Source organism: Budorcas taxicolor, chromosome 5 (genome assembly GCF_023091745.1).
Source record: "Budorcas taxicolor isolate Tak-1 chromosome 5, Takin1.1, whole genome shotgun sequence".
NCBI classification, from domain to species: Eukaryota; Metazoa; Chordata; class Mammalia; order Artiodactyla; family Bovidae; genus Budorcas; species Budorcas taxicolor.
In genome coordinates this window covers 110,514,849-110,542,229 of record NC_068914.1, presented here as the reverse complement: position 1 = coordinate 110,542,229, position 27,381 = coordinate 110,514,849, and the positions used below count along the sequence as shown (strand labels likewise).

The window sequence follows — 27,381 nt, the reverse complement described above, 5'->3', positions numbered from 1 at the left end:
TCTGCCTTTTGTAAATCCAGCTTGAACACCTGAAGTTCACGGTTCACGTAATGTTGAAGCTTGACTTGGAGAATTTTGAGTACTACTTTGCTGGCATGTGAGATGGGGGCAGTTGTGCAATTCTCAGTGATCAAAATTCTTTTCTTCTTGGTTGCTAGTAAAGATTTTTTTCTCCCTGCTTTCTTTCTCCTTTTCTAGTTTTTAAATTAATTTTCTGTACCTTTATGCATCCTGAGTGTACATGTGTTTTTAAGTCAACTCACATATCTATTTGAAGCAAATAATTACAGATTATGAGCCAGTTTAAACACATTCTGGAAAAGGTTTGCCCAAGATCCCATGCTGGTCCACAGAACAGTATTGGAATCAGAATCCACCCAAGATCACATCATTTCACAAAATTCTATAAGCTTCCTTTCAGTTCAGGTCCCTCAAGCTTTGAAAAGGGGAGCTGTTGTTCCAGTTGAGTCACTGGGATTTAGGTTAAGGATTTTGGAGTTATTGGACCTAGGTTCACTTACAGGCTCTGCCACTCATTAGCTGAGTGTCCTTGGACAAGCCGCTTAATCTTGCTGAGTCTCTTTCCTCATTTCAAAATAATAAGGGTGGTATCATCTGCATTTTTGAGGTTATTGATATTTCTCCCAGTAATATATATATATTATAATATATATATATGCTGGTATACATATGTACTACAGCTTTATCCATTCATCTGTCAGATGGACATATTGGTTGTTTCCAGGTCTTAGGTATTGTGAATAGTGCTGCTATGAATATTGAGGTGCATGTATTTTTTTGAAATATAGTTTTGTCCAGATATATGTCTAGGAATCGGATTGCTGGATCATATGGCAGTTCTATTTTTAGTTTTATGGAGCGCCTCCATACTGTTCTCCATAGTAGGAGCCTGAGTTCTTAAGCTGCCATGCACTGCCTGTGTGCTCTCCAGGCGAGTCACTTTCTTTGGCCCGTAGTTTCCCTAAAATGAGATTGTGGACAAGCCTATCTCTGTGAGTCAGTTATTCTCAAGTCCCATGTGGGCATCAGGAGACAAACAGAATACCTAGATTGAGGAGGGATTATTCACCTTGGCTGCAGAGTACAGAAGTTTTCTGAGAGAAGTACTACCCATGGCGCTTTTGAGGAAGGGTAATGGATTTGAAAAGGGACAAGGGTGGGATGCAGTACATTTCCTATAATAAGGTGTTGAAAGGGCAAGGACGAAGTCAGTTTTCTGTAGAGGAGTTTCCTGAGGGTGAATCTCAGGAGATGAGGCACCAACAAGACTTTTGACAATTCGAAAGAGGTATTGTATATTGTTGGCTATGTTGTTGTTCAGTTGCCAAGTCATGTCTTACTCCTTGTGACCCCATGGACTGTAGCCCACCAGGCTCCTCTGTCTATGGGGATTCTCCAGGCAAGAACACTGGAGTGGGTTGCCATGCCCTCCTCTAGGGGATCTTCCCAAACTAGCCATCAAACCTAGGTCTCCCACATTGCAGGCAGATTCTTTACTGTCTGAGCCATCAGGGAAGCCCTAAATTCTGCGAGGAGCATCTAGTCACTGCCAATCACTAAGGGCTGGATTGTTGTCAGTGGGAACCAAAGAAAGGCCTGACCCTGAGGGCCGTTTCTGGAGAAGGTCAGACTGGCCTGGGTGGAAGTGGGAAGGTGGTGGCTGGCAGAGTTCCATACATTCACATCTGAATCGCCGTAGTCGTAGATGACTTCTGTTGAAATGTTCTGTTTCCTGGAGGCCAACAGGAGAGGATAATGTTGCTAAGTGAACTAGAAATAGGAATTTTTTGTCATTTCAAGGAAGCTGGGAAGAACTGAGGGCTCAGTGTTCTCTCCTAGGAAGAAGACTGACATCAGAGACTGATTTGTGTGTCTCTGGCAGGATTAGAGACAGAAAGTAGAGTCCACAGGAAGTTGTGACTCATGGACAGAGTGCTGGCATCCAGTGACATGGGCTCCAGCTCTGGAGGAGTTATTAAAATTCTCTAAGCCTTCCTCTTGTCATCAATAAAAACGGCACTTGGAGAAAACCTACTTTCTAGACTGTTATCAAAATTAAATGAGATAATCCAAATCAAGTGCTTATTATAATGCTTCAGACAGTATACTAACCAGGTGGTACTAGTGGTAAAGAACCTGCCTGCCAGTGCAGGAGACACAAAACACAGGTTAAATCTCTGGATTGGGAAGATCCCCTGTAGAAGGGCATGGCAACCCACTCCAGTATTCTTGCCTGGAGAATCCCCTGGACAGAGGAGCCTGTTGTGCTACAGTCCATGGGTCACAAAGAGTCAGACATGACTTTATAGGGGCTTTTAATATATGGTAGATCAAAAAAATTTTTTTAGAAAGATAGTACTGTGGTCAATACAAAGATATTTAACAGTTCAGTCTTGCTATTCATCTAAGGCTCCCTCTAATCACACTTACTGATAATTCTGGTTCTTCCCCCATACTGTTTCAGGTGAGTTTTTGGGAAAATCTAAATTCTCTGAATTAAAAGAATTTCATCCTAAGGGCCATCAGTGGCCACACAGGGCTTAAGATAGCAAGTCACTGAGAGCCTGCCCAGCACAGCCTTCTCACTGAGATAATGCAACATCCATTCCACTAATTTTATTAACTTCCTTACAAGAGGGTAATTATTCTGCTGGAGTTTTTGTTCCCAGTTTTAGGTACATGATGTTTATTTGAAAGCACACATGGAACTTTGTGTATTATTGTAAAACCTAATTTAATTCTTAACTTTAACATTTTAAGATTTTGGCCATCCCTTTCCGGAGCGGCAGCCCTAGTCCCACCTTAATTTGCTGTCACATGCCTGGAGAAAATGTTAGATCCTAGACATTCTTTGCTGTTTGAAGACATCCATCTTCCAGTGGGTTAATTGTGCACTCTTATGTATTCTGTGGCTCCTTTTCAACAACTGGTATCTCAGATCCCAGCATCTGGGAACAAATTAATGCTCCTGTGAGATCTTTACTGAAGGCCAAGAAATCTTTTGTGGGTATTTTTAATATTTCCATCATTTTGTATGCTTTTATTATTATATTTAAAATATTTTCTCTCTGTCTTTCTTTCATCATCTGAATACTGTTTTGATAGGGCTTGGCAGGATTATACATTAGCCTGATTTCACACATGAAGAAATTAAGAATGTTAAGCTGTTGGTCCCAAAGTGCTCTGGTAGGTCAATGGAAGAGAGAGGATTCCAAACCAATGTCTTTGGAGCTAAAAGCCTGTGTGTGTTCTAATTTTAGTATTTTCTACCCTCTGTTTCTCAGTGTTTTCCTGGGACAATTATTGAACCATCATACCACCTTTAAGATCTTTTTCTACTTACCTTGCTTGTTGTGTATGTGTCTATTAAGTAAAAATTTGAGCTGCTGATGAATGGGGCATCCTCTTATTCATTTGTTTCTTTCAGAGCCCTGATTGTACCTCGCACTTGGTAAGTGTCACTGAAAGGCAATCTCTAGAGTGACTGGTGACATCAGTGAATAATTGTGTGTGTGTTAATTACTCAGTCGTGTCTGACTCTGTGAACCCATGGACTGTAACTGGCCAGGCTTCTCTGTCCATGGAATTCTCCAGGCAAGAATACTGGAGTGGGTAGTCGTTCCCTTCTCCAGGGGACTCTTCTCAACCCAGGGGTTGAACCTGGATCTCCTGCATTGCAGGCAGATTGTTTACCATCTCAGCCACCAGGGAAGCCCCAGTGAATAATTAGAGTTTTCTAAAATTGAAATTTGATCTATGCACATCATTTAATGTTTTACTTTCCTTGATTTACTTATTTTCCCTTGCACATATACTTCTATATAGAATGTATGTAGCTCATTGTATTCCAAGGCTTAACTAGAAAAGAAAGTTCATGCTCGCTTCTTTCTTGGAGGTTTCACAAGACTGAATTGCTGAGCTGTGAAAAAAAAAAAAAACATTTTACCCAAATGCATTTACTCCTATAGGAAACAAACTACATTGAAGGCAACTCTGATCAAAATGCTGTATCGCTGATCTTCTCACTCAAAGAAGAAGTTGGTGCACTGGCCAAAGTTTTACGTTTATTTGAGGTAAGTGCTCTGTTCATTTCTGCTGTAAATAATGACATAGCAGACTTCTGTGTTATCTTCTGGTTGGATGCAGTGAAAAGAACATAGGGTCTAGAACTGGAAGACTTGATTTTCAGCTTAGGCTCTTACATTACACAACTGTGTGATCTTAGATAAGGTTTTTATTATCTGTGAACTAAGGTTTCTCCATTTCATAATTAGGATCATTCAGAATCATGGTGGTACACCCAGGAAGGCAGCATTGGACTCCCTCTTCCTGTATCAAACTTTGCTTGAATTAATTGAGTTGGCCTTCATATTTACAAGTCATACCTCCTTCAGATTCAACCAAAATTTCTATCTGGGGTTGGTTGAATCCACAGATGTGCAGCTCACTGGTAGAGAGGACTGATTGTATTCATTATACTAGTAGTGCCAGTTTATATAAGGGTCTTGAGCATCCAGGGATTTTGGTACCCATGGGGTCCTGGAATCAGTCCTCGACGGATACAGAAGGATGACTGTACTATTCTCTCAGTGTTCCCAAAGCACTTTTTAACTGTGGACTACAGACTAACACTTTCACAGCACTTATTTACCCTGTGAAATGCATACATATCTGATTGACCCTGAGGATTGTTTACTCAGGCAGGGAGCCTTGTGTGAATCATCTTTATATCCTCCATAGGCTCAGTTTCATATATATAAAGTGTTCAGTTAAGAATGAAATAATAAATGGAATCTAGGAAAATGGTACAGATGAACCTATTTGCAGGGTAGGAATAGAGCCGCTGATGTAGAGAACAAGCATGGGACACACTGTGGGGAGGAGAGAGTAGGATGAATTGAGAGAGCAGCACTCACCTATCTTCAATACCATGTGTGAACTAGATAGCTAGTGGGAAGCTGCTGCAGAGCACAGGGAGCTCAGCTCAGCACTCTGCGATGACCTAGGGGGGTGGAATGCGGTGGGGCGTGGTTGGTGGGAAGAAGGCTTAAGAGGAAGGGGTATATGTATAGTTATAGCTGATCCACTTTGTTGTACAGCAGAAACTAACACAACATTGTAAAGCAATTGTACTCCAATATAAAGTCACAAATGAAAAAGAATGAAATTATATTTAAATATGAGCAAAGGAAAATAGACTTTCAAAAATGCTTTTGCCCTGGATTGTAAGAAGAAATATTTTAGAACCAAATGATTTTTTACCCCTAGTACTTTAGTTCTACTCTACCTGGTAACTGAGTACATAAAGAGGTGAAGAGACAGATCTCCCAGGCAGAAGAATGCCAAATAATTTAAACAGATACTCTGGAGTCAAAGAAGGAAAAGAACATGACTCTCCACTCCTTAGGTGTGGGCCATACAGAGCAACTTGATGAAATGGCCCTTCACCTCTGTGATCTTCTTTCCCTAAACCCATAACCCCATCTAACCATGAGGGAAACATCAGACAAATTCCAGTTAAGGAGCAGTCTGCAGAATACTTGACTAGTACTCTTCAAAACTGTCAAGGTCATCAACAACTAGAAGTGTCTGGGAAGCTGTTCTAGTCCAGAGGAGCCTCAGGGGATATGACAACTAAATATAATGTAGTGCCCTGAGTAGGATTGTAGAGTAGAAAGAGGACATGAGACACAAACTAAAGAAATTCAAATGAAGTATGGTCTTTAGTTTGTGAAAGTGTATCAACATCAGTTCATTAATTATAACACATGTTCTGTACTTATACATGACACTAATATTAGCAGAAATTGGCTGCAGAATATATGGGAATTCTCTCTACTAGCTTTTTTGTAAATCTAAAGTTGATCTAAAAATAAAGCCTATTTTAATGAAATTAAACCTGGCTATCCAAAGTGAGGAAGAAAAGTATCTGCCTGAGTGAGAGCAAGAAATGAGTGTAGAAAAGAGAGACAGAGAGGTTTCTGAATGGCAAGCTGATCCTGAGAAAGAATATATCTGTAAAATACGGGAATGTCACATTTTTGCCTTTGTATTATATGGTTCATAAGCATTTTCCTTGTGAGAGTCAGAACTTAAGATTAATAAATTAAATAATAGTAAATTAACAGGATGTTTTCAACCTAATAAATAAGCCACAGGTAACTATTTACCAGGATGAAATGCACCCAAGAAACATGGACTGCATGTGGGATGGTTGAATGCCGAAGTGCACTGACCGTGACGGGTTGTTTAATGTGTGCCTTTGTTTACTCATCTGTAAACTGGAACTAATGATCCATACCTCCCTAGGTCCTGGAGATTTTATGTGCTACATAAAATGCATGGTATGACTCTCAGTCCACAGAAGATTCTCACATGATGTCTGTTCCTTTACTGCTTCCACCTGTTGTCTATGAAACCCATGAGAAATCTTTGAGACTGTGAAGAGGAGGAAGATATTAGAAGCCTAGAGATATTCAGGAGACTTGATTTAATTTTTTCCCCAAAAAAGTAAAAAAAAAAAAAAAAAAAAAAAGGATGAATGGCTTAGTATGTATTGTGAGTATTTACAGCAAATTGCAATGACCAAGAGTCAAGGCAGGACCATTTAAAAAAAAGGTAGAATAGCATAGGGTGTCAAAGAGCCAGACATGACCGAGCTAGTAATCACAGCACAGTAAGCACAGCTTAGTAGAACCAAGGGGTTATGGTGGCCACAGTGTATTTGTGTACTTCACATCTCTCATGATACCCTCAATGAGATGGAGAAGTAAGTGTTAGATACAAAACCTGTAAATTGTGTGCATGTGTGCTTAGTAGCTCAGTCATGTCTGACTCTTTGTGACCTCATGGACTATAGTGCACCAGACTCCTCTGTCCATGGGATTCTCCAGGCAAGAATACTGGAATGGGTTGCCATGCCCTCCTCCAAGGGATCTTCCCCACCCAGGGATCAAACTTGTGTCTCCTGCGTCTCCTGAATTGCAGACAGATTCTTTATTGCTGAGCCCATGGGGAAGCCATTTATATTGTGTAGATGATGCTAAACTTCTGGATCATATAAAATGAAATCATTTTCTTTCAGAAAAAGAAAAAAGAAAAGAAAAAGAATAAGGATGAATCTAAACTACACTTTAGGGCAGTATTTCCTAAACAATAGTCTATCAAATGCCGCATATTATTAGGTGTTTTATTAGATGAGAGTTCCAAGGGTAAATAGGGTTGGAAAATTCTGCATCTAGATTTTGGAGACCCCTCATGCTTGTGAAAATATTAAAGACTTTGGAAAGCCCTGCAGAGTGGAAACTTATTCAGTGTTAACTTACTCAGCATTTCCCAAATGTTTTTGACCGTGGAATCTTGTTCCAGAAAGACATATTACCATTTTGCAGGCACTAGTATCCCATTGAACTTATGCTATTATAGAGTTAGGAGCTCCAGACTCTCAGTTATGAGTGAGATTTGGGACCCTGAGGAATAGAACAGCATTGGGATTAAGACTATGTTGTCTGGAACCAAACTGTTTGGGTTGAAAAGCCAGTTGTGCCACCTGTGAACTGGGTGACCTTAGGAAAGTCATTTATCCTTTCGGTGACTTAGTTTCCTCATGTTTAAACTGAAGGTAATGAGATTTTTTTGTAGGGCTGTTGTGAAAATTAAATGAATTAACACAGGCAAAGTACTTAATGATAGTATCTGTCACATAGTAAGAGCTCAATGAATGTTTGCTCTCATTATTTCTATCCAGTATCAGTTTGGAGAGTCATGGAGCATCAGAGACTTACATTCTTAGCTCTGTGACAGATAGCTAAAGGATTAAGATTAAGGTTAATTGACTTGAAAAGGGATTATGGGGTGAGGAAACAATAGTTTCATTCAAATATTTGAAGTGCCATCATGGAAAAAGAATGGGGCTTCCCTGGTGATTCAGATGGTAAAGAGTCTGCTTGTAACGTGGGACACCTGGGTTTGATCCCTGGGTGGGGAAGATCCCCTGGAGAAGGGAATGGCTACCCACTCCAGTATTCTTGCCTGGGGAATTCCATGGACAGTGGAGCCTGGCAGGCTACAGTCCATGAGGTCAAAAAGAGTCAGACAGAAGAATAGTGCTTATTTTTTGTTACTTCACAGGCAAAAGGACAAAGCATGAAATTACAGGGAGCATATTTCAAATCACTTAAAGGCATCATCTCTACTGCAGAAGAGAACTGGAAGGCACTGATTTCAAGCATTATTACTATCAAAATAGCTAGTAAAAGGCAGGGCAGAATCAATGCAAAAATTATGGTATAAATAATCTTACCTTTCCTTAATAAAGACAAAGGAAAAATCCGTTATAGTTCCTCCAAATTTGGCAATGGAGGAGAAATGTTATATGGCGGAATCACCTGCACCTGTGAGTACCTTGCTAAGTACTCTTGCAGTCACCTCCATCCTTAATGAGCACGACTGTCTTTTCCGTAGCTGATTAACACCAAAGTCATCATCCCACTAAGTGGTGATACTGCCTGCCAGTGGGCTCATGGTCTATTAGACCTCAGCTAGTAACAACATCAGAATGCAATGCAAACTTGGAGAGGTGGGATGGGTGGCCGTGGGAGGGAGGCTCAAGAGGGAGGGGATATATCTATATATCTATGTCTATAAATATTGGACTTCCCTGCTGGTTCAAATGGTAAAGCGTCTGTCTACAATGTGAGAGACCTGGGTTCAATCCATATACTAACAGCTGATTCGTATTATATAGCAAAAGCTAATACATTATAAAGCAATTATCCTCCAATTTAAAAAATAATAAAAATACAAAATAAATAAAGATTCATTAACTTAAAAAAGATGAATAGGTTTGATATTTGCATTGGAGATACAGAGGTATGGTGTTTACATGCCTTGGTTGTGTGGTGATGGGGGCAGTGAGGCAGATGGTTTTGTGAATTGAGGCCAAACAATTACGAACATACTCAAACCTCTGTCTGCTAACCCCCCAAAATCCCACTGTCCTCAGTACATTGATCTTTCAGTTCCCTGCATTTTCCAAAGTTCTCTTTATTTTTAGCTTCTACTCGCTCATGTCCTGCACCTACTTAGAAAAATAGTCTCCTGAGAGTCTTTATTGCAAGTGGCCTAGTAATGGGCTATAAAATTAGAATCAAACTCCTGGGGGAAGTTGCAGAGAAGAGGTCTCCCTTCCTGCGCCAGAACTCCACTAATCATTTTACCTCGAATTCCCTAAGGACGGGAATAAGCCATCAGGCGCATATAGAGCTTTGAAGTACATGATGAGTGTGGTCAGTTATCATCATTTAACAGACGGAGACACACACGTTCAGACTAAGCCAGCTGCCCAGGGTTAGACACTTAGAGCTAAAAAATGCTTCCAAGTTCACCCTCCATTTTCACAGTAGATTTGAAAACAAATCTGTATATATGTTTATAGTCTAAATGTTTACAAGTACAGTCTGTATTTGTCACAGTCGCTTTCTGTGTTCCCTCTCTGCCCAGATGACCCACATCCCACACTCATAAGATGCTCAACGAGCTCATGCTGTCTCATTCATGCATTCCATTAACCTTCTGTGAGTATCAGCTCTTATCAGACCATATATAGGTGCTGAGGAGACTGAGATGAGTGAAGCAGTCATTCACTGCATCTGCAGAATGTGGAGAAGCTCAGGCTTCCATGAGCATTCTTAATCCAGGCTGGGGAAAAATTTTGTTAAGAAGTTTCTTGCAGACATAATGTTTTATGCTGAAACCTAAAGGACTGACTAGTGAGGAAAATGGAGTAAATTCCAGAATGAAGAGACAAATGACTTGAGGGGAGAGAATAAACACATGGGCAGGTCACGGAATCCTTGAATCCTTTACCATCCACCAACCTCAGTGTTCCTGGGAACAGAGGTGGGGTTGCAGAGGAGACGTTTGGCAGATAATAAGATGTTTACTACTCTCAAGTTTGGACTTTAGGTCCTACCTGTGACTCCTGGGTCTGGTGAGCAGGACAGCATCAAAACTGAATCATGAAGGTTCCTTGTATCCTTTTGGCCTTGATCCAGAGCAGTTGTGGCAATAACATGTTTACAGGAAACATTCCATCTTTAATCAAAATAAGAAGAGCACTGTGTTTCACTGGGGAAAAGTTCTTACAACCCAGATGACTTTTTCATCTTATTTAAACCCCCAAATATAGATAACGATATAAAGAATGCCCATGTAGCTCACTTCCTGTTTAAGCAGTAAATCATTACAGGAATGACTTAAATCACTGGGTACCCCTTCCCCATGTACCTCCCTCCTCAGAAGTAGCTATTTATCTGAATTTGTTACATGTTATTCCCATGCATCTTTTTAGGCTTTGTTATATAAAGATATCCATTAGGATATATGGCATGGTCTTGCAAGTTTTGCGTTTTTGAAGTAAAGTTGATTTACAATGCTGTATTAATTTCTGGTGTACAGCAAAGCAATTCATTTGTATATGAATATATATACTTTACATACATAGACTTCATATTCTTTTCCAGTAGGGTTTATCATAAGATATTATATATAACTCCTTGTGCTATACAGGACCTTGTTATTTATCCTGTAAGCTTTTAATCTTTATAAGATTGGAATCATATTGTAATAGTCCGTGTGCAGTTTTCTTTTTGGGGAGAAGATGGGGGACATTGTTTTGAGATTTGTGCATCTATTTTTGCTCGTTCAGGTTTTTTTCCCCTCCCTATTTTCCATTGTGTGACTATACTTTATTTCTTATTGATGGACCTTTAGCTTGCTTCTATTGTGTGTCCATGCAGATGGTTCTGCCTCAAACATTTTGTGTAGGTTTGATGATCCAGTTATTGAATAGAGGAACCTCCAATGGAAAACTGGCACTGTTTTCAGCTGTTCACCTGTTCAAAACCAGGCATATTTGAGAAATAATAGCATGGAGCTGACTTTCTAAACTTTCATCATAAAGTTCAGTCCCACGTTGTGAAAATGTAGACAGAGTGCTATGGTCCATTGATGGCACGTGGGTTGTGATTGCTCATGGATAGCTTGTACTGAAACAGGCCACTGGGCCATTTTGATTTTATCTCTTTGGTGCCAAAAAAAGAGGGGTAGAAAGAGGAACCTGGGATAGGACAGCTCTTTCCTGTAAAGCCTTGAAAAGAGCCTGGATTAAGCTGCTAGCCCGGTTCTTCCCCAGGAAAGGGGTTCCCTCTGAATTGGACACAGTTCCAACCACATGGAGGGGAAGATGGGGAAGAAATCACCCAACAAAGAGGGACAAGACCAAGGGAGGGGAAGACCAGGAGCTGATAACAGAGACACTCCCAGGGGAGGCGAGAGTGGGACCCTAAAAGATGGTTCAGGGGGTGAATCCTGAAAGTTAGCGTGAACCTGCCCGAGAATGCGCCTCTAGCGTGGAGTAGGGAGAATCTTGAGCTCCCTCTGGACTTTAATTGTGCTGCTCCTGCTTTCCTGAATGTTTTTGGTTTCCTATTTAGCCCAGTGGGTTTAATTTTTAGACTCTTAGTCAACTGGGGCTGTTACTGGACCTCTCACAAGAGGAGATCAGTAAAATACACAAGAAGCCCTGCCTGTACCTCTGTGAGACTTCTCTTTTTTTTGTAACTGTTATTTCTCACCCCAGATGTTGTGGCCATCCCCAGACAGTTTCTGCCTTTGTCCCATTGCAGTCTTTCTTTCTTTCTTTCTTTCTTTTTTTTGGTGCCCCAAGGTTTGTGGGATATCAGTTCTCCAACCAGGGATCGAACCTATGCCCTCTGCAGTGGAAGTGCAGAGTCCTAACCACTGGATCGCCAGGAAGTCCCCAGTCTATTCTTAAAATACCTGCCAGAGTGCTTCATTGAAAACATGAGTCAAAATCTCTCTCTCCCTCTGCCCTACTACCTCTCATAGCTTATTTTATTGGAGTATAGTTGATTTACAATGTTGTGTTAGTTTCAGGTGTACAGCAAAGGGTTTAAGTTACACATATACATATATTCATTCTTTTTTCAGATGAAAGTGAAAGTCTCGGTCATGTCTGACTCTTTGCGACTCCATTGTCTAGACCAGAATACTGGAGTGGGTAGCCTTTCCCTTCTCCAGGGGATCTTCTCAATCCAGGGATCAAACCCAGGTCTCCCACATTGCAGGCAGATTCTTTAGCAGCTGAGCCACAAGGGAAGCCCAAAAATGTTGGAGTGGGTGGCCTATCCCTTCTCCAGTGGATCTTCCTGACCCAGGAATTGAACCAGGGTCTCCTGCATTGCAGGCAGATTCTTTACTAACTGAGCTAGCAGGGAAGCCTTTTTCAGATACTTTACCTTTATAGGTTATTACAGAATATTGAGTAGAGTTCCCTTTGCTTACGGTAGGTCCTTGTTGTTTATCTACTTTATACATAGCTTCTTTATATCACTCCAAGGGAAAACCAAAGTTAAGATTATGGCCGATAGGTTATTTTTGGCAGCTTCTCTGCCTCGTGTCCCATTGGCCCTGCCCCCTGCTCATTCTGGCCTCACTGATGGTCTTCAGTCATATCGTGAAATGGCTGACCCCAGGACCCTTCCACTTGCTGTTCCCTTATGACTTGCTTCCTCACTGATTTTAGGTCTAGGCTTACATGTCACCTGTTTATTGTTTGATGATTTCATGACCCCATTGTTTAAAATGGCACCTCGATTGAACCTCTGGAATAGTCTGCCCCTCTTCCCTGCTTATTTTTGTATGCTCCATCTGAAGACTGTATATTTTGCTTATTTATCATAGTTATTATTTGTGTCTTCCTTCCAGAATGTAAGCTCCAGGAGGGCAGGATTTTTCCTGCTTTGTCTGCTCTTATAGCCCAGTGCTTAGGGCAGTGTTTGGCACCAGGAAGGTGTTAGATTGAATGAGTTATGAAAGGCTCCTGTCTGTTTACCTGAGCCCAATGATGTGGACCATCAGCTGTGACTGTCTTTGATGTTGCCTCCCACCCCAGAAAGCTCTGAAACAGACAAGGACATAACTTCATTTGAGCTTATGCCAAGGCAACAGCATGTAGGGAGTCTAAGAATTCAAGAAGCTCCCCTTTTCCAGTCTAGTCTCATCTGAAAATATGCTCTCCTTTTGGAAACATACTTTCAGGGGAAAATCTGAGAAAAGCTTAAAGTACAGCAAATATTAAAGGGGAAGTGACTCGTCAACTTAATGTGTTTCAGTTTCCAGGAGAACATATATCTGTGCCAGATTGAGAAAGTTAGGGCATACTGACTTCTTACTGAGTAACTGTGATTGAAGCCACAGTGGGGCTAGTTGCTTTCTCTCTTGTTAATGCTCATTAAGCTGCCAGATAATATGATTTTTATATTAAACATGGAAAATAAAAGTTCATAATGGCTAACTAATGTATCCAACGGTAGTGAGTACAGAACAGAATTTGAACCCAGATTAATCCCAAAGCCCACACTTTTTGCGTTATCATTCTTCTTTCCTTGAGGAATGAAATGGAAGAGGAGAGGAAGGAGCTTGAGTTTAAGAAAAGGTCCAGAAGCACGAATCCATTTTTCACAGTTCATCATATTCATTCTGTGTTTCATCTACTTGTGGCAAATCCCCCTTTAGGAAGATTTTCCTCATGGATGGGAGCACAAAAGGGTTTCTGGTCAATCCTTGTTAAAACAGACCATTCATTTCACTTTGCTTTTTTCTGGTCCCCACACTCTGTTCAAGAGTCCTGAGTCATCAGGTTCTTACTCTGCCTTCTTGTATGCAGAAATTAACTACTGGGCAAATTGTGAAATTGTCTTTTTAGTGTTGAACTCTAACTTTTCCTGCCTCTGCCAAAATGTCCATGAAGATGTGATGAGTGTGCATGGGTCAATTTTTAACTTGCATAGAGTCCTCGTTTGAAAATACAAATTTAGGGACTTCCCTGGCTCTCTGGTGGTTAAGACTCTGTGCTTCCACTGCAGGGGATATAGCTTCAATCCCTGTTGGGGAATTATGATTCCACATGTCACGTGGCATGGCCAAATAAATAAATAATAAGAAAAATTTATTTCTTTTGGTGTATGGCAAAACCAATACAATATTGTAAAGTAATCTCCAATTAAAATAAATAAATTTATATTTTTAAGAAAAAAAGGTAACTATGATCATATTTAGATTTGGAGATATATTTCTAAAGTATTTCTTAGCAACCAAAATTATTGGTATCTAAGGATCCACACTATTAAACCAGAGAAACACCACTAAGGAAATTGCATGCTAAGCTAGAGGGTTAATTGATTCAAATGGGAAAGAAATCATTTGAAGAATTTAGCTGGGTGATCTTAGCCAGAAATTTCACTCACATTAAAAAGATTTGTGAATGAAACTGGAGCCTATTATACAGAGTGAAGTAAGCCAGAAAGAAAAACACTAATACAGTATACTAATGCATATATATGGAATTTAGAAAGATGGTAATGATAACCCTGTGTGCGAGACAGCAAAAGAGACACAAATGTATAGAACAGCCTTCTGGACTCTGTGGGAGAGGGTAACGGTGGAATGATTTGGGAGAATAGCATTGAAACATGTATATTATCATATGTGAAATGAATCGCCAGTCCAGGTTCAATGCATGAGACAGGATGCTTGGGGCTGGTGCACTGGGATGACCCAGAGAGATGATATGGGGAGGGAGGTGGGAGGGGGGTTCAGGATTGGGAACACGTGTACACCCACGGCAGATTCATGTCAATGTATGGCAAAACCAATACAATATTGTAAAGTAATTAGCCTCCAGTCAAAATAAATAAATTTATATTAAAAAGATATATTTTAATTTTTGTTACATGGGTAATAGTATGAAACTTTTGGCAAATAAATGGAAGTTACACATAATCTTGTCATAACATCATGATACCTTTCATTCTAGCCTTTTTTCCTTGTGTTGGACAGAAGTTTCAAAACATATTTTAATTATCTATCACATAACTATATCCATCATAAGTAGTTTCCCAAAGGTCTGTCATTTAAAAGAGAAAGTTAAATTTTAGTAATAAATATTGTTTTTCGAAAAGTTGAACTGTGATCAAAAAGAAAATAGAGACAAAAAACACCCTGAGGCCCACCACTGGAGTTGTTCAGTTGCTAAGTCATGTCCAACTCTTTGTGACCTCACGGGCTGCAACACGTGAGACTTCCCTTGTTCACTGTCTCCTGGAATTTGCTAAAAACTCATCACTGGAGATCATCACTGTGGGAGTGCCTACTGGCACTTTGTTTTACGCATGTTGTTGTTAGTTTCTTTTTAATGGTTGCAGGATCTCCCGTGAATGATTGCACACTACAGTCCATCTAATATTCCACTATTATGTGGTCGGCTTACAAATTTTGGTAAAAAGTCCTCCCATAAGTTAGGTCTCTAGAGTTATAAAAACTGAGTCATGGGGCATACATTGTTTTTATTTTTTTAAATTGGAGCAAAACTGCTTTGCAGCGTGTTTGTTTCTGCTGTACAATGAAGTGAATCAGCTGAAAGTATATGTATATTCCCTTCCTCTTGAGGCTCCCACTCTCCTTCCCTCCCTTCCATCCCACCCCTCTCGGTCATCACAGAGCACTGAGCTGAGTTCTTTGTGCTATATAGCAGCTTTCTACCAGCTATCTGTTTTACTCATGGTAGTGTACATACAGTATACATTGTCTTCTGGCTATTTCCAAGGTCAGAGGCTTCTCCCTGGGAAGTGGTGTTGTTAGGAGGCGTGGGATGGAAGTGGCGAAACTCAATCAGCGTAGTTTCTGCCCTCTAGACTTTACAAATTTTTTGTTGCTCTACATCCCTTCCCACCTCCTATAGCACCCGCCCTCCCTTGCTGTCCCACAAATAAACATGCCCAAGGTGCATCCACTCCTATTTCTTGGCTTTGCTGTTTTTCCTCTGCTCTTAACAAGGCAGGAATTGGTTAAAGTTTAAAGTTACTTTAAACTTTATTTAAAGTTTCAGCTTAGGTCAATAGGTGGAGCTTAACCATTTGCTTTCATCCAGAGCCAAGAAGGATGACATTGCTCTTTGCTTTCATTTGGAAGTCACCTCTGTTTGCAAAGAAAGCTTTAGAGCAACTGCTATCTGTCTGGTCTTCCTTCCTCCATGTGATCTTCTCTCTCTCTGGTCAGGAGTCCCCACACTGGGTTACCTGGTCAGGGGTGTGTTCTGCAGTTGGTGCCCATATATAATGGCTGCATCATGTACCCCTGAGAATTATGGGGAAGAAGGAGCAGGAAGCAGTGCCTGTGTAGAATTGCTTCTTATTGTGTTTACTCCCATAGTGTTTTCACTTTGAGGGACTTGGCATAATAGTAATAAGAATGATGAGACCTGGTATTTGTGGGATGCTCATCATATCCCTGGCAGGACAGGTTGTGTGGTTAAAAGACCAATGTCTAAGGTTAGAGAAAATGAGCTTCTCTCTCTAGCCACTTTTTTTTTAAAAATAGGTGTGTAATTGCTTTGGGCTTCCCAAGTGGCTTCCCTGGTGGCTCAGATGGTAAGAATCTTGCCTACAATGCAAGAGACCCAGGTTCCATCCCTGGATTCGGAAGATCTCCTGGAGAAGGAAATTACAACCCAATCAAGTATTCTTACGTGGAGAATCTCATGGACAGAGGAGTCTGGCGGGCTATAGTCCATGGGGCTGCAAAAGAGTTGGACATGACTTAGCGACTGCTGCTGCTGCTGCTAAGTCGCTTCAGTCGTGTCTGATTCTGTGAGACCCCATAGATGGCAGCCCACCAGGCACCCCCGTCCCTGGGATTCTCCAGGCAAGAACATTGGAGTGGGTTGCCATTTCCTTCTCCAATGCATGAAAGTTAAAAGTGAAAGTGAAGTTGCTCAGTAGTGCCAACTCTTCGCAACCCCATGGACTGCAGCCTACCAGGCTCCTCCATCCATGGGATTTTCCAGGCAAGAGTACTGGAGTGGGGTGCCATTGCCTTCTCTGACTTAGCAACTAAACAACACTAATTGCTTCACAATGTTGTATTAGTTTCTGCTGTACAATGCAGTGACGCAGCTATATGTATACATATATCCCCTACCTTTTGGACCTCTCTGTTACCCGGCATCCCCCATCCCAGCCACCTAGGTCATCAGAGAGCACCGAGCTGAGCTTTCTGTGTCACACAGCAGCTTCCTCTCTGGCCCCTTTTAGCAAAGCATCTTTGTCTCTGATTTCGTTTTTCACATCTTCCTTAACCTCTACAAAGGATTCTTGAGAAGGTCACAGAAAATAATTTGAAACTGTAAAGTGATATTATTTGAATATCATTAGTGTATTTAAGTATCATTACTGTAATTATCCATGTGCTCTTCAACCACATGCCACTAACCATCAAGGAAAAAGATACGCTTCTTGAAATCTAACGTTGATGAATTTCATTTCTTTGCAATTATAGAATTATTCAAGTTAAGCATTTTTTTTCCTGGCTACATGTTGTCCATTTTTATGTTTGGGGAAACCCTCTTTTAAAGAAAAATTAATAAAGAGGATACTCCTTGATTTTCTTCACAAAAAACAGTACTGTCAATGATATCAGAGTTTTGAATAAGTAATAATGAAAACCACACATTGAAATTTGAGGGCCAGTTTAAGTAAGTGACTCTTTTTACTGATGAACTCCATAAGGGCTAAAGTATCACCAGCTAGAGACACTGAAGTTGAGAAGCTGTATGAAGTGATTATTATTTTGTGGCCTTTAATGCACATGAGCCTTCCCTTCTCAATGAGACTTCACGTGTCCATTCTACTAAATACTGCAAACTGCCCCGTTGCACTCCAAGACTGCCTGTTCCCTTCACCCTGCTCTGCTTTGTATTTTTCCCTAGCCTTTATCATTATAATACATAAATCAGTTATCTTTTTTGTTTGTTGTTTGTATCTTCAAAACTTGAATGGAAACTCTATTAAAGGAAAATATCTTTGTTTTGTTCACTACTGTATCCCAGCCACCTAGAAAGTGACCAGTACCTGGAAGGTGCTACATATACATTTGTGGCATAACTGGAATGAAAAGTCATTATATAAAAATATGAGTGGTATTTATACTGGATAATTTTAACTGAGCATGTATTGGGTACCTGGCAGTCTGTGTGTATCATCTCATTCAGTGTTTCCTACAAATTTATGAACCAGGTACCATGAATACCTGGAGAAGGGCATGGCAACCCACTCCAGTATTTTTGCCTGGAGAATCCCATGGACATAGGAGCCTGGCAGGCTGCAGTCCACGGGGTGGCAAAGAGTCTTACATGACCGAGTGACTCAGCACCACAAATACCCACAAAATTACAGACGGAGAAACTGACGGTTAGAAATATAAAAGTACATTTTCTAAGGTCTCATAGCTGATATAGTTGAGAACTTTGATTTAAACCCAATAAGCCTGACTCTTGTGGACTCTATCCAAGCAGAACAGCGTTGCTTCTGTGTACCAAACTGAAATCTTATGTTTGCAATTCTAGGCCTTGAGCAGATTTCCGTGTGATTAAATTCTGTGACATTTGAACTATTTCCCCAGCATTTGATTTGTTATTTGGTTTTGCAGAAGAAAAAGTAAACAATTTTGCCATGTTAAAGGCTTTCTTCTACTCTTATATTGGACAAAAAAAAGGAAGAAAGAAAAATAAAGAACTCTTCTCCTCACTTCTCCACATTTCATTGTGTTTGCTCTGGTTTTGTACATTTGGTCTGTGTCAATTCCAGTTACTGTCCCCTTCATACTCCCTTAACTTCTCTTTTCTAGGAGAATGATATAAACCTGACCCACATTGAATCAAGACCTTCACGTTTAAGGAAAGACGAGTATGAATTTTTCACCAATCTGGATCAACGCAGCGTGCCTGCCCTGGCAAACATCATCAAGATCTTGAGACATGACATTGGTGCCACCGTGCACGAGCTTTCCCGGGAGAAGAAGAAAGACACAGGTGAGAGACAGGAATTTCACAAGGTAAACAACTCTATATTCTCATCATAAAATGACGGCAAAGAAGGACTTACCTGGGAGCCCAGTGGTTAGGACATTGCTTTCCAATGTAGGGGGTACCAGTTCCATTCTTGGTTGGGAAGCGGGGGATCTCACATGCCTTGTGGCCAAGAAACCAAAACATAAAACGGAAACCATATTGAAACAAATTCAATAAAGATTTTAAAAATTGTGCTGGTGCTAGGTTGCTTCAGTTGTTTCTGACTCTGTGCGACCACGTCAAGAAATCTTTAAAAAAAAATAATTTCAAAGGTAATCTCTACCATGAAAGACCAGGATTTGGTAAGAGGATGTAGTTTAGGGATGCAGAATAGTGGCTGTCATAGTTAGACGTTTAATAGCTGTTCCTTTTCCCCTTCCTCAAGATAGCTGTTTCTTATATTAGTTGTCTTTAGTTGCCTCCTGCTGCAATTTTTATACATTTTCCATTGGTGGATTTTTATGCTCTCAAAATTTCCCAATCTCTAGAGGTAGGATGATTAGGGTGTCCAGGGTGCTTTCTGTTTAAATATAATGTCAGGACAAATTCTTTAGTAATCTTTATTGCATCTCATGGTCTCTCCCCGTGTGCTTCTCGTGAGCTGGAGCTCTTTGGTTCCTTGTTCTTAGGACTTTCATTGTCTCTTCCACTAGATTACAAGCTCCTTGTAGGCAGGGAGAGTCTCTTACCTACATTAATATCCTTAGAGATACATAGCTCTCAGCAATTATTTGTGCATGAATGACTAAACAGAGCAATTGTCAAGACTTGCTCTGCCCACTTGTTTACTTACTGAAACTGCTACCGAATCCAAACTGGTTCTGCTCTGTCACACGATGGACTAGTAAATCAGGAGACAAGTTGTTGGGGACAAGGAATAGTGACTTTATTCAGAAAGCCAGCAGACTGAGAAGATGGCAGACTGATGTCTCAAAGAACCATCTTACCCCAGTCAGCATTTGCGCTATTTTACTAAACATAGCCCGAATTATATTTTTATGTTAAAAAGAGAAGTTAGTTATCTATTGCAAACTTCTTGGTGCAGGAATCCTTTGTTCTTACAGTGTCCCTGTAGGTCAGGTCATGATGTTCCTGTGAATCTGCAACAAAACAAATGCTATTTTCTGTTTTGCAGCTTTTTACCCACATATGTATAAAGGCCAGAGCCCTGAGAATGGGCTATCCTGTATATTTTAAGTTCTAGGCAACATTCTTTTACGAAAGGTGGAGAGCCAGTGTGACTCACCACTGGCAGCAGAGCACAAAGGTTAAAATAAAAGAAACATCTAATATGGAGTCATATTTGTTCTTCCTTATTACAAAACTCTCCTCCTGGAGAGGAGTTAGGGCAATGGAGTGTAGGAATTTCATGGGCTTGGCCTTGGAGAGGCTTCAGTTCATGCCCTACTTTTTCCACTTATTGGCTTTGAGACCCTTGACAAGTCTCTTTAACAGCCCTGACCTCTATTTTTCATAGGACTTCTGTGAGGATTAAATGAGATCTTGCATAGTCAGTGCTTAAAACAGTGCCCAGCTGGATAAATGATAGTATGTGGTGGTTGTTGAACTGATGAGCCATGCTAATAGGTGACTATTAACTAAAGACCAGAGTTTCCATTAGGGATAATGCTTTGCATTTTATAGTTCTGTTGATTTTGACAAATGCGTAATGTCAGGTGTTTGCTATTTCATGTCATACAGAATGGTTTCAGTGCTCTCAAAATGCGCTGTGCTCCACCTGCTCATCCCTCCCTCCTTCCCCTTTCTCCCTGGTAACCACTGATCTTTTTACTGTCTCCATGATTTTGACTTTTCCGGAATGTTATGCTGTATGAATATGGAACCACAGACTATATAGTCTTTTTAAAAATATTTATTTATTTGGCCTTGTTGGGTCTTTATTAGCTCTTAGTTACGTTATGTGGGATCTTTTGTTGCAGACTCTCTAGTTATGGCATGAGGCCTTAGTTGCTCTGAAACATGTGGGATCTTAGTTCCCCAGCCAGGAATTGAACCTGTGTCCTGTGCATTGCAAGGCAGAATCTTAACCACTGGACCACCAGGGATGTCCCTATATCCTTTTAGACTGTTTTGTTTGTTTGTTTCATTTGGCAGGTTTCCTTCATGCCTTTTTGTGACTTGATGGCTCATTTTTTTGGTTATCACTGAATAGATGTATTGCATCTCGTTTATCCATTTTGCTCAATCTATTGAAGGATATTTTGGCTGCTTCTAAATTTTGGCAATTATGGATGAGGCTGTTAAACATTCATGTGCAGGTTTTTCTGTTTTCAAAGTTTTCAACTCATTTGGGTCACTACTTAGAAGTGATTGCTGAGATGAACTATTTTTTCCTATATAATCAAAAAATTTTTTTCTGTTGTAAAATTTAAAATCAAAAGCTTTTTTTTGGCCACAACATTAAAGACTAGCTCAAGAGGACTTCAGTCTTCACAGTTGAAGATAACATGTTAATAATTACTGCAGAGATGCTTTAAAATGAGACATAAGACTGCACACTCCCCCCCAACCTCCCACCCCACATAAAAAGACTCCTCTGAAACCATCCTAGGGGATCTCTTCTCTTCCTGCCCTTGCTCTCTTGTGGCTGTAACCAAGACCAGGAAGTCCATCCTGGGTGTCTGCCCTTGCTGAGAGTGGCAGGCATGCATGCAGGCTCTGGTCACCGGTGGGGAGGGGGGTACTTGGAATTCCTCCTCAAATTAACCCTATCTGCTTCCCTTCTTCTACCTTCTGAGTGAGCTGCTTCCCTGATGACCTCCTTCTCTTGCTTTTCCGGCCACCTGCTCCCAACAGGAGCCTCAGGCCCTCAGGGCAGAGGGCCTGCCGGATCCTGGGGCGAGCTCTGCCTTGCTGGGAGCAGGTGGAGGCCCGGCCAGCTGGGGCCCTGGGGTAGAAATTCAAAGCAATTGACAGGCAGGCAGGCAGCCCCTCAGGGAGGCAGGGAAGATGTACATAGATCAGCTGAAGGGCTGGCAGCCTGAACTGGAGGCTCAGAAAACAGATGTGGAAGAGCAGTTAGGAGCCCAGACTCCGGAACCAGGACACCCACTTGGTGTGATTTTGGGCAGATTATTGATCATCATAGTTTATCACTGTATTGAATTCAAGTAAGAAGTCTCTGTCCTACAAGATTAATGAACTAACACCAGTGGTGTATTGAGGACAGCCCAGAGCACATTTAAGGGCTTAATAGAGGTTCACTATTCTTAGTGTTATCATCATTGTTATTATAAATAATGACTTGAGCACAGGAGCCAGAAAAGCCAGCTGGTACACAACTACATTTTCAGAGGTTCTGGGAACTGGAAAATGACCTCAGAGATCATGCAGCCCAACATCCTCCTTAATTTTTCATCCGATAAAATCAGAGGCCACAACTTGTCTTCAGGCACAGAGTGAATTCTGTGCAGTTGTGGGCAAGTGGGTGTCGAGCAGCGCTCTACGCCGAGCACCGCTCTATGCCGAGCACCATGCTTGGAGCTGGAGGGAGAGAGAGAGCTGGCAGGGCTTGTCCTTAGGGAGCTCACAGGCTGACGAGGGCAGCTGGGCAGCCGGGTGAATGCAGAAGAGGGGTGGGTGCTGTGATGGAGACATGGCTGGTAGAATTCGGCCTCAGTTCCACCTTAACTCCGAGGACCCAGCAAGTGTGAAAGTGAGGAAGCCCACACTCTGACATCGAGGCACCACGTCATCAATGTTGGGCTCATCAGAGGTAGAATGTGACACAGGTCTGATTCCCTGGTGGGGCCCAAAGTGGCAGGGTATTGAGTTTAACATTGGGTCGATATTTTACCTAGTGAGGAAAACACTGCTCAGACTAACCCTCCAAAACACTATGTGTCTCAGGACCCTTGTTTCTTTGGAGGGTTCTTCACCCCGGCCCATATTGGTTGCCCTTCCCTGGCATGGTTTCCTGACCCTTGCACCTGCTGAAAGACATGGCCCTTTGGGTTTCTGGGTTAATTTTTGTGAACTGGAGTCTGGGCCCAGGAACAGATTTTTTTTTTTTTTAAAAGGGGAAACAGCCACCCCTTTGCAGAATTATTCTTTCCGTCAAACTCCATGGGAGGATGATTAGAAGAAAGCATCTTCGTAGATCTGAACCTTTGATTCTTTCATTCAACAAAGTGCCCTTTCTATTAAGGGGCTCAGATCTCAGGGGTGAGTCTGACAACAGGCTGAAGGAGGGGGAGATCTGAGCCCCTCAAATCAATTGGGCTAAATCACTTTCCATTCTAGTTGTTAAACCATTCAAAAGGCCGTATGGGTGCTAGAAAATGAAAGTTTTCAGTTTCTTAACTGCTGAAGTTCCCCACCCAAAACAGCTTAAGGGAAGGCTAATTATGGTGACAAGTTAAAGAAGCCCCAGCCTTCTCAGATGGCTCCTGGCCGATAGGAATTTAATAGGATTTTAATCCATAGAGTCTTTTGAATACTTGAGGTCTATTCTCCTGTGCTCCTGTCTCCTGATGAACTCAAATCCTTCTTCAACCCAACATGAAAGAGTGTTAATATCTTCCATCGATTAGTCTCCTAATCCTTTTACCTTTCTCTTCGAATCTTTTGCATGACATTACATTTAGCTGGGGGCGGGGGCTGTAAAATTCCTACATGGAGCCAGATTGCAGCCAGGAGAAGCAGATGGACAAACTGTCTTGGCTAGACTGAGGTGTAGGATCATCACCTTTCGAGAAATTTATCTGTTTGGAGTTATTTTCCAGGAGCAATTGGATTTGAGAGTTCTTTTCCAAGAGCAGTTGGGTAGATTTTGTTCAAATTGGGGGTGAGTATAAGGGTCTCGGTGTGGAAACAAAGCATGTCCACATTGCCAGGACAACTGTATTTTCTGTGGGGAGTAGAAAGGCTATTTAGTTACTTCTTCATCTATCTACTACCTATCTAGCCTGAAGGTGCTTATGATTTTGTCTTTTTTATTTGGATTAATTCCTGAAGCAATGATTTAAGTGGAAAAATTATTGCAGAAGACAAAATAACATTATATTTATTCTCTCCTTCTTATACATTATATTTCTTCCCTAGCTCTTCTATGCCCCGCTCCCCTCCCAACCCACTTGAGTTTTTCTCTTTTCTGCTTCAACATCGCTGCTCTGAAAGGTAGTGTCATGATAAGGCTGAAGCTTCAGACCCATCGTGGGAGGAAGAAGGGTAGGGTTCCTGGGAGGAGTCTGAATAGCCCCTGGGATTGTGGGCAAAATTGTACATGTGCACCTGCTTGCATATATTTTAGGAGAGAGGATTTTCCAAGGGGTCATGGTTCTCAAAGAGTTGAGATCCTGTAGAGAGAAGCTGCTTAGGGAAGGAGGGGGCTCCAGATGGTCAGGATATTTCTCCATTTCTACCACCTGCACCTGCCTTTCCTCTGGTTCTTCCTCTGCTCTACTCTTCCATCATCTTCCCTTTATCTCCCCCTCACTTCTGAACCTCCTCCCTTGCATTTCACGTGGCCCCACATGTGTCTCAGGGCTGGAGATGCTCGTGGACCTGGGTCTGCTGGAGACCTGGGATCTGCATGTTCATAAAGACATACAGGATTGATTGACAGCCTTTTCCAGTCTACCTGGATGCTTGCTACCTGTGACAACATCACTCTAAGTCCTCTGGCAGCTGGGGATGGGACTTTTGTTTCAGTAGCCTGCCTCATCATGACAAGCATACCCGCAGCTAAAAGGACAAACCTGTTTGTGAAGAGATGGCAGCAGCCCTGAAGCTGGAGGCTGGCCCTAGGGCTTGCCCTCTTGCAAGCTGTCAGAAGCATGTCTATTCACGGTGAGGGAAGATCCTGAGTAAATGCGGTTTCTGAGGCCAGTCTGCTTCCCAGGTTCCAGGGCTTCAAGCTGAGGAACATCATAAGATTATAAGCAGGCTTTCATTCTAACAGGAATTCCTTATTTGCGGGCCAAATCCAAAATATTTTCCCCTTAGGTTGTCTCCCTGACGCTTTGCGACTCAACTGGCCAGAGTAAGCAGATAACGTGATTTTTATTCTCCATATTAGGAAATGAGGCAGAGGTACACTTGAATGGCAGTGTGGATTTTGGAGTCTTCATTTTTCCAGTGAAATTCCTGGGCTGTAGTTTTTTGGCCAAGTTGCTCGCCCTCTGTAGGCCTAGATTTTCTTGTCTGTAAAATGAAGATATCCGTGTGCCAGTGCAGTTGTGTAAATTCTGTGATATGATTGTACAATGTGCCTGGCATAAAGGATCCATGCAAAAAGGTCAGGAAACTCATGCCTAGTCTTTTCTAAGGATACCCAATGAATCTCATGGTGGAGACACAGTCAGAATCTCCAAAGTCCTGATCTTTGATAAAGAAAGGCTACCATGATATGCTATTTGGATCAATCCAAAAGATGGTGAAGATTACAAAGAATTAGACTGGGAACACCCTTTCTCTGTATACAGATGTGTTCCCTCAGTTGAAGGAAGTAAAAAGAGAATATTAAATGCTTATAATGGAATGTCAATTTGCCATTGATGCTGAGTTGAGGGAGCAGCTTAGCAAGTAAAAAAGAGCAACTACTTGAAAAGAGTCAGGAGCCAGGATGTGAATTCCTATTCTGTGCAATGCCAGCTAGGCTTGAATCCCATCTGACTTCCTGCCAGCTGGGAGACCTCATTACCTCTGCTTCTTCATCTGTAAAATAGAGCTGAGATCCACTCTGTCACTTTCTGGGTCTCACAGGGGAATCATGCAAGATACTCAGTATGTTAGGATGTTTGAAGGATTGAGTTGAACTTGCTTGAGTTGAAGAGGCCCTTGATCTTAGTTAGATATCCTTAAGCCTCAGTAAGGAGGGAGCTTTATGGTCTGTTGCTGTTGTTCAGACACTAAGTCATATAAGACCCTTTGCAACCTCAGGGACTGCAGCCTGCCAGTCCCCTCTGTCCATGGGATTCCACAAGCAATACTGGATTTCTTTCTCCAGGGTATCTTCCTGACCCAGAGATGGAACCCATGTCTCCTGCATTGGCAGGCAGATTCTTTACCATTGAACCACCAGGGAAGCAACCACAGCTTAGTATCAGGCTATTTGCTACCACCAGCTCCTTGGGGTGGACACTCACCAGGCTAATGACAAATAGAGAGTTGGTGGCAGCCACTCCTTCACTGGGGCTAGCCCCGTCTAGAAGCCAGGGAGTCAACTTCCTGTGTGGGATGATGTGAGGGCCCCTGGGAATGATCTCTCACTCACAAAGATGACTTCCTATGAACATAGCTTGGATGTTTGACATTATCTGTGTGACTCTGTGTCATATTGGAGATAGCACTGGTCTAGGAGATGGAAGGCCAGCTTCACATTCAGGTTTCCTGCCTTTTCCTCTTTGTTCTTCTTTTCTTCTCTCCTTTCCTTTTTTTCCTTCTCTTCTTCCTCATCCTTCTGACAACATTCATTACCAAAAGCAGTAGCCTCTTTTTTTGTTATCTTCCTCTTTGAAATATTTGTAACGTTTGACAGCATTTTTCTCCCTGGAATCCTCTCTCTCCTTTGTGTTTGCTAAATCACATGGGTCTTACTTATTAAAATCCTGACGATTGGGGTTTTCTTCCTTTTTCTTTTACATCTTCTCCAGACCCAGAGTCTGCTTTACCACCTTCTTGTCGTTCATTCACATTTATGCCCTAATTCAGTGGATCGTTCATCCATTCAACTCATATATATTGAATACCCATTCAGCAGCAGCCACATGGAGGGATGCATTAGGGAAAGTCAGTCACGTGGTGTCTTGACTCATGTGTCTTGTGATGCTGTTCAGCCATGTCTATGTAGGGATAGGGGAGTGGGTGTGTGCCAGGCACACCAAGAATCTACACTGAGGCCAGTCTTGGGCATGGTGGGGAGAGGGGAGCAAGGGTTGGGGAGGGGCTTCTGTGGGGGGACAGACATTATATGGAAGAGGCTTTAGATGCATTCTGTTTGCACCAATGTAGTTTGACCATAACTCCAGAGGCAAGTTGCTGGTAATCAGATCTCACTGCAATGTGGTATTCAGTATTTGGGAACATAGTGAACATCCCCATCAAGAAGTAATTAATAAGATAAGTGACATCTTAAAATGGCTGTTGGGAGGATAGCTCCAGTTTAGATCTGTGATTGGAATACATGCCCTTTTCTTTGTTCATCATTTCACTGGCATCTCTCACTCATTCCATCCATTTTTTCATTTTGACACCTTTTCAGTCTTTACTTCTTGGTAGATGCCTTTTGGAGAAGGCAATGGCAACCCACTCCAGTACTCTTGCCAGGAGAATCCCATGGATGGAGGAGCCTGGTGGGCTAGGGTCTATGGGGTCACTAAGAGTCGGACACGACTGAGCGACTTCACTTG

At 41.7% G+C, this 27,381-nt stretch overlaps 1 protein-coding gene across 1 annotated transcript in view; it reads left to right on the top strand.

Annotated features, from left to right (window-relative positions):
• Positions 1-27,381, top strand: part of PAH (phenylalanine hydroxylase) — an 83,992-nt gene that overhangs the window by 3,347 nt on the left and 53,264 nt on the right. The window contains exons 2-3 of the mRNA XM_052640996.1: positions 3,990-4,094; positions 18,787-18,970. Of these exons, the coding sequence (XP_052496956.1) occupies positions 3,990-4,094; positions 18,787-18,970 (289 nt within the window). The remainder of the gene's footprint in view (positions 1-3,989; positions 4,095-18,786; positions 18,971-27,381) is intronic.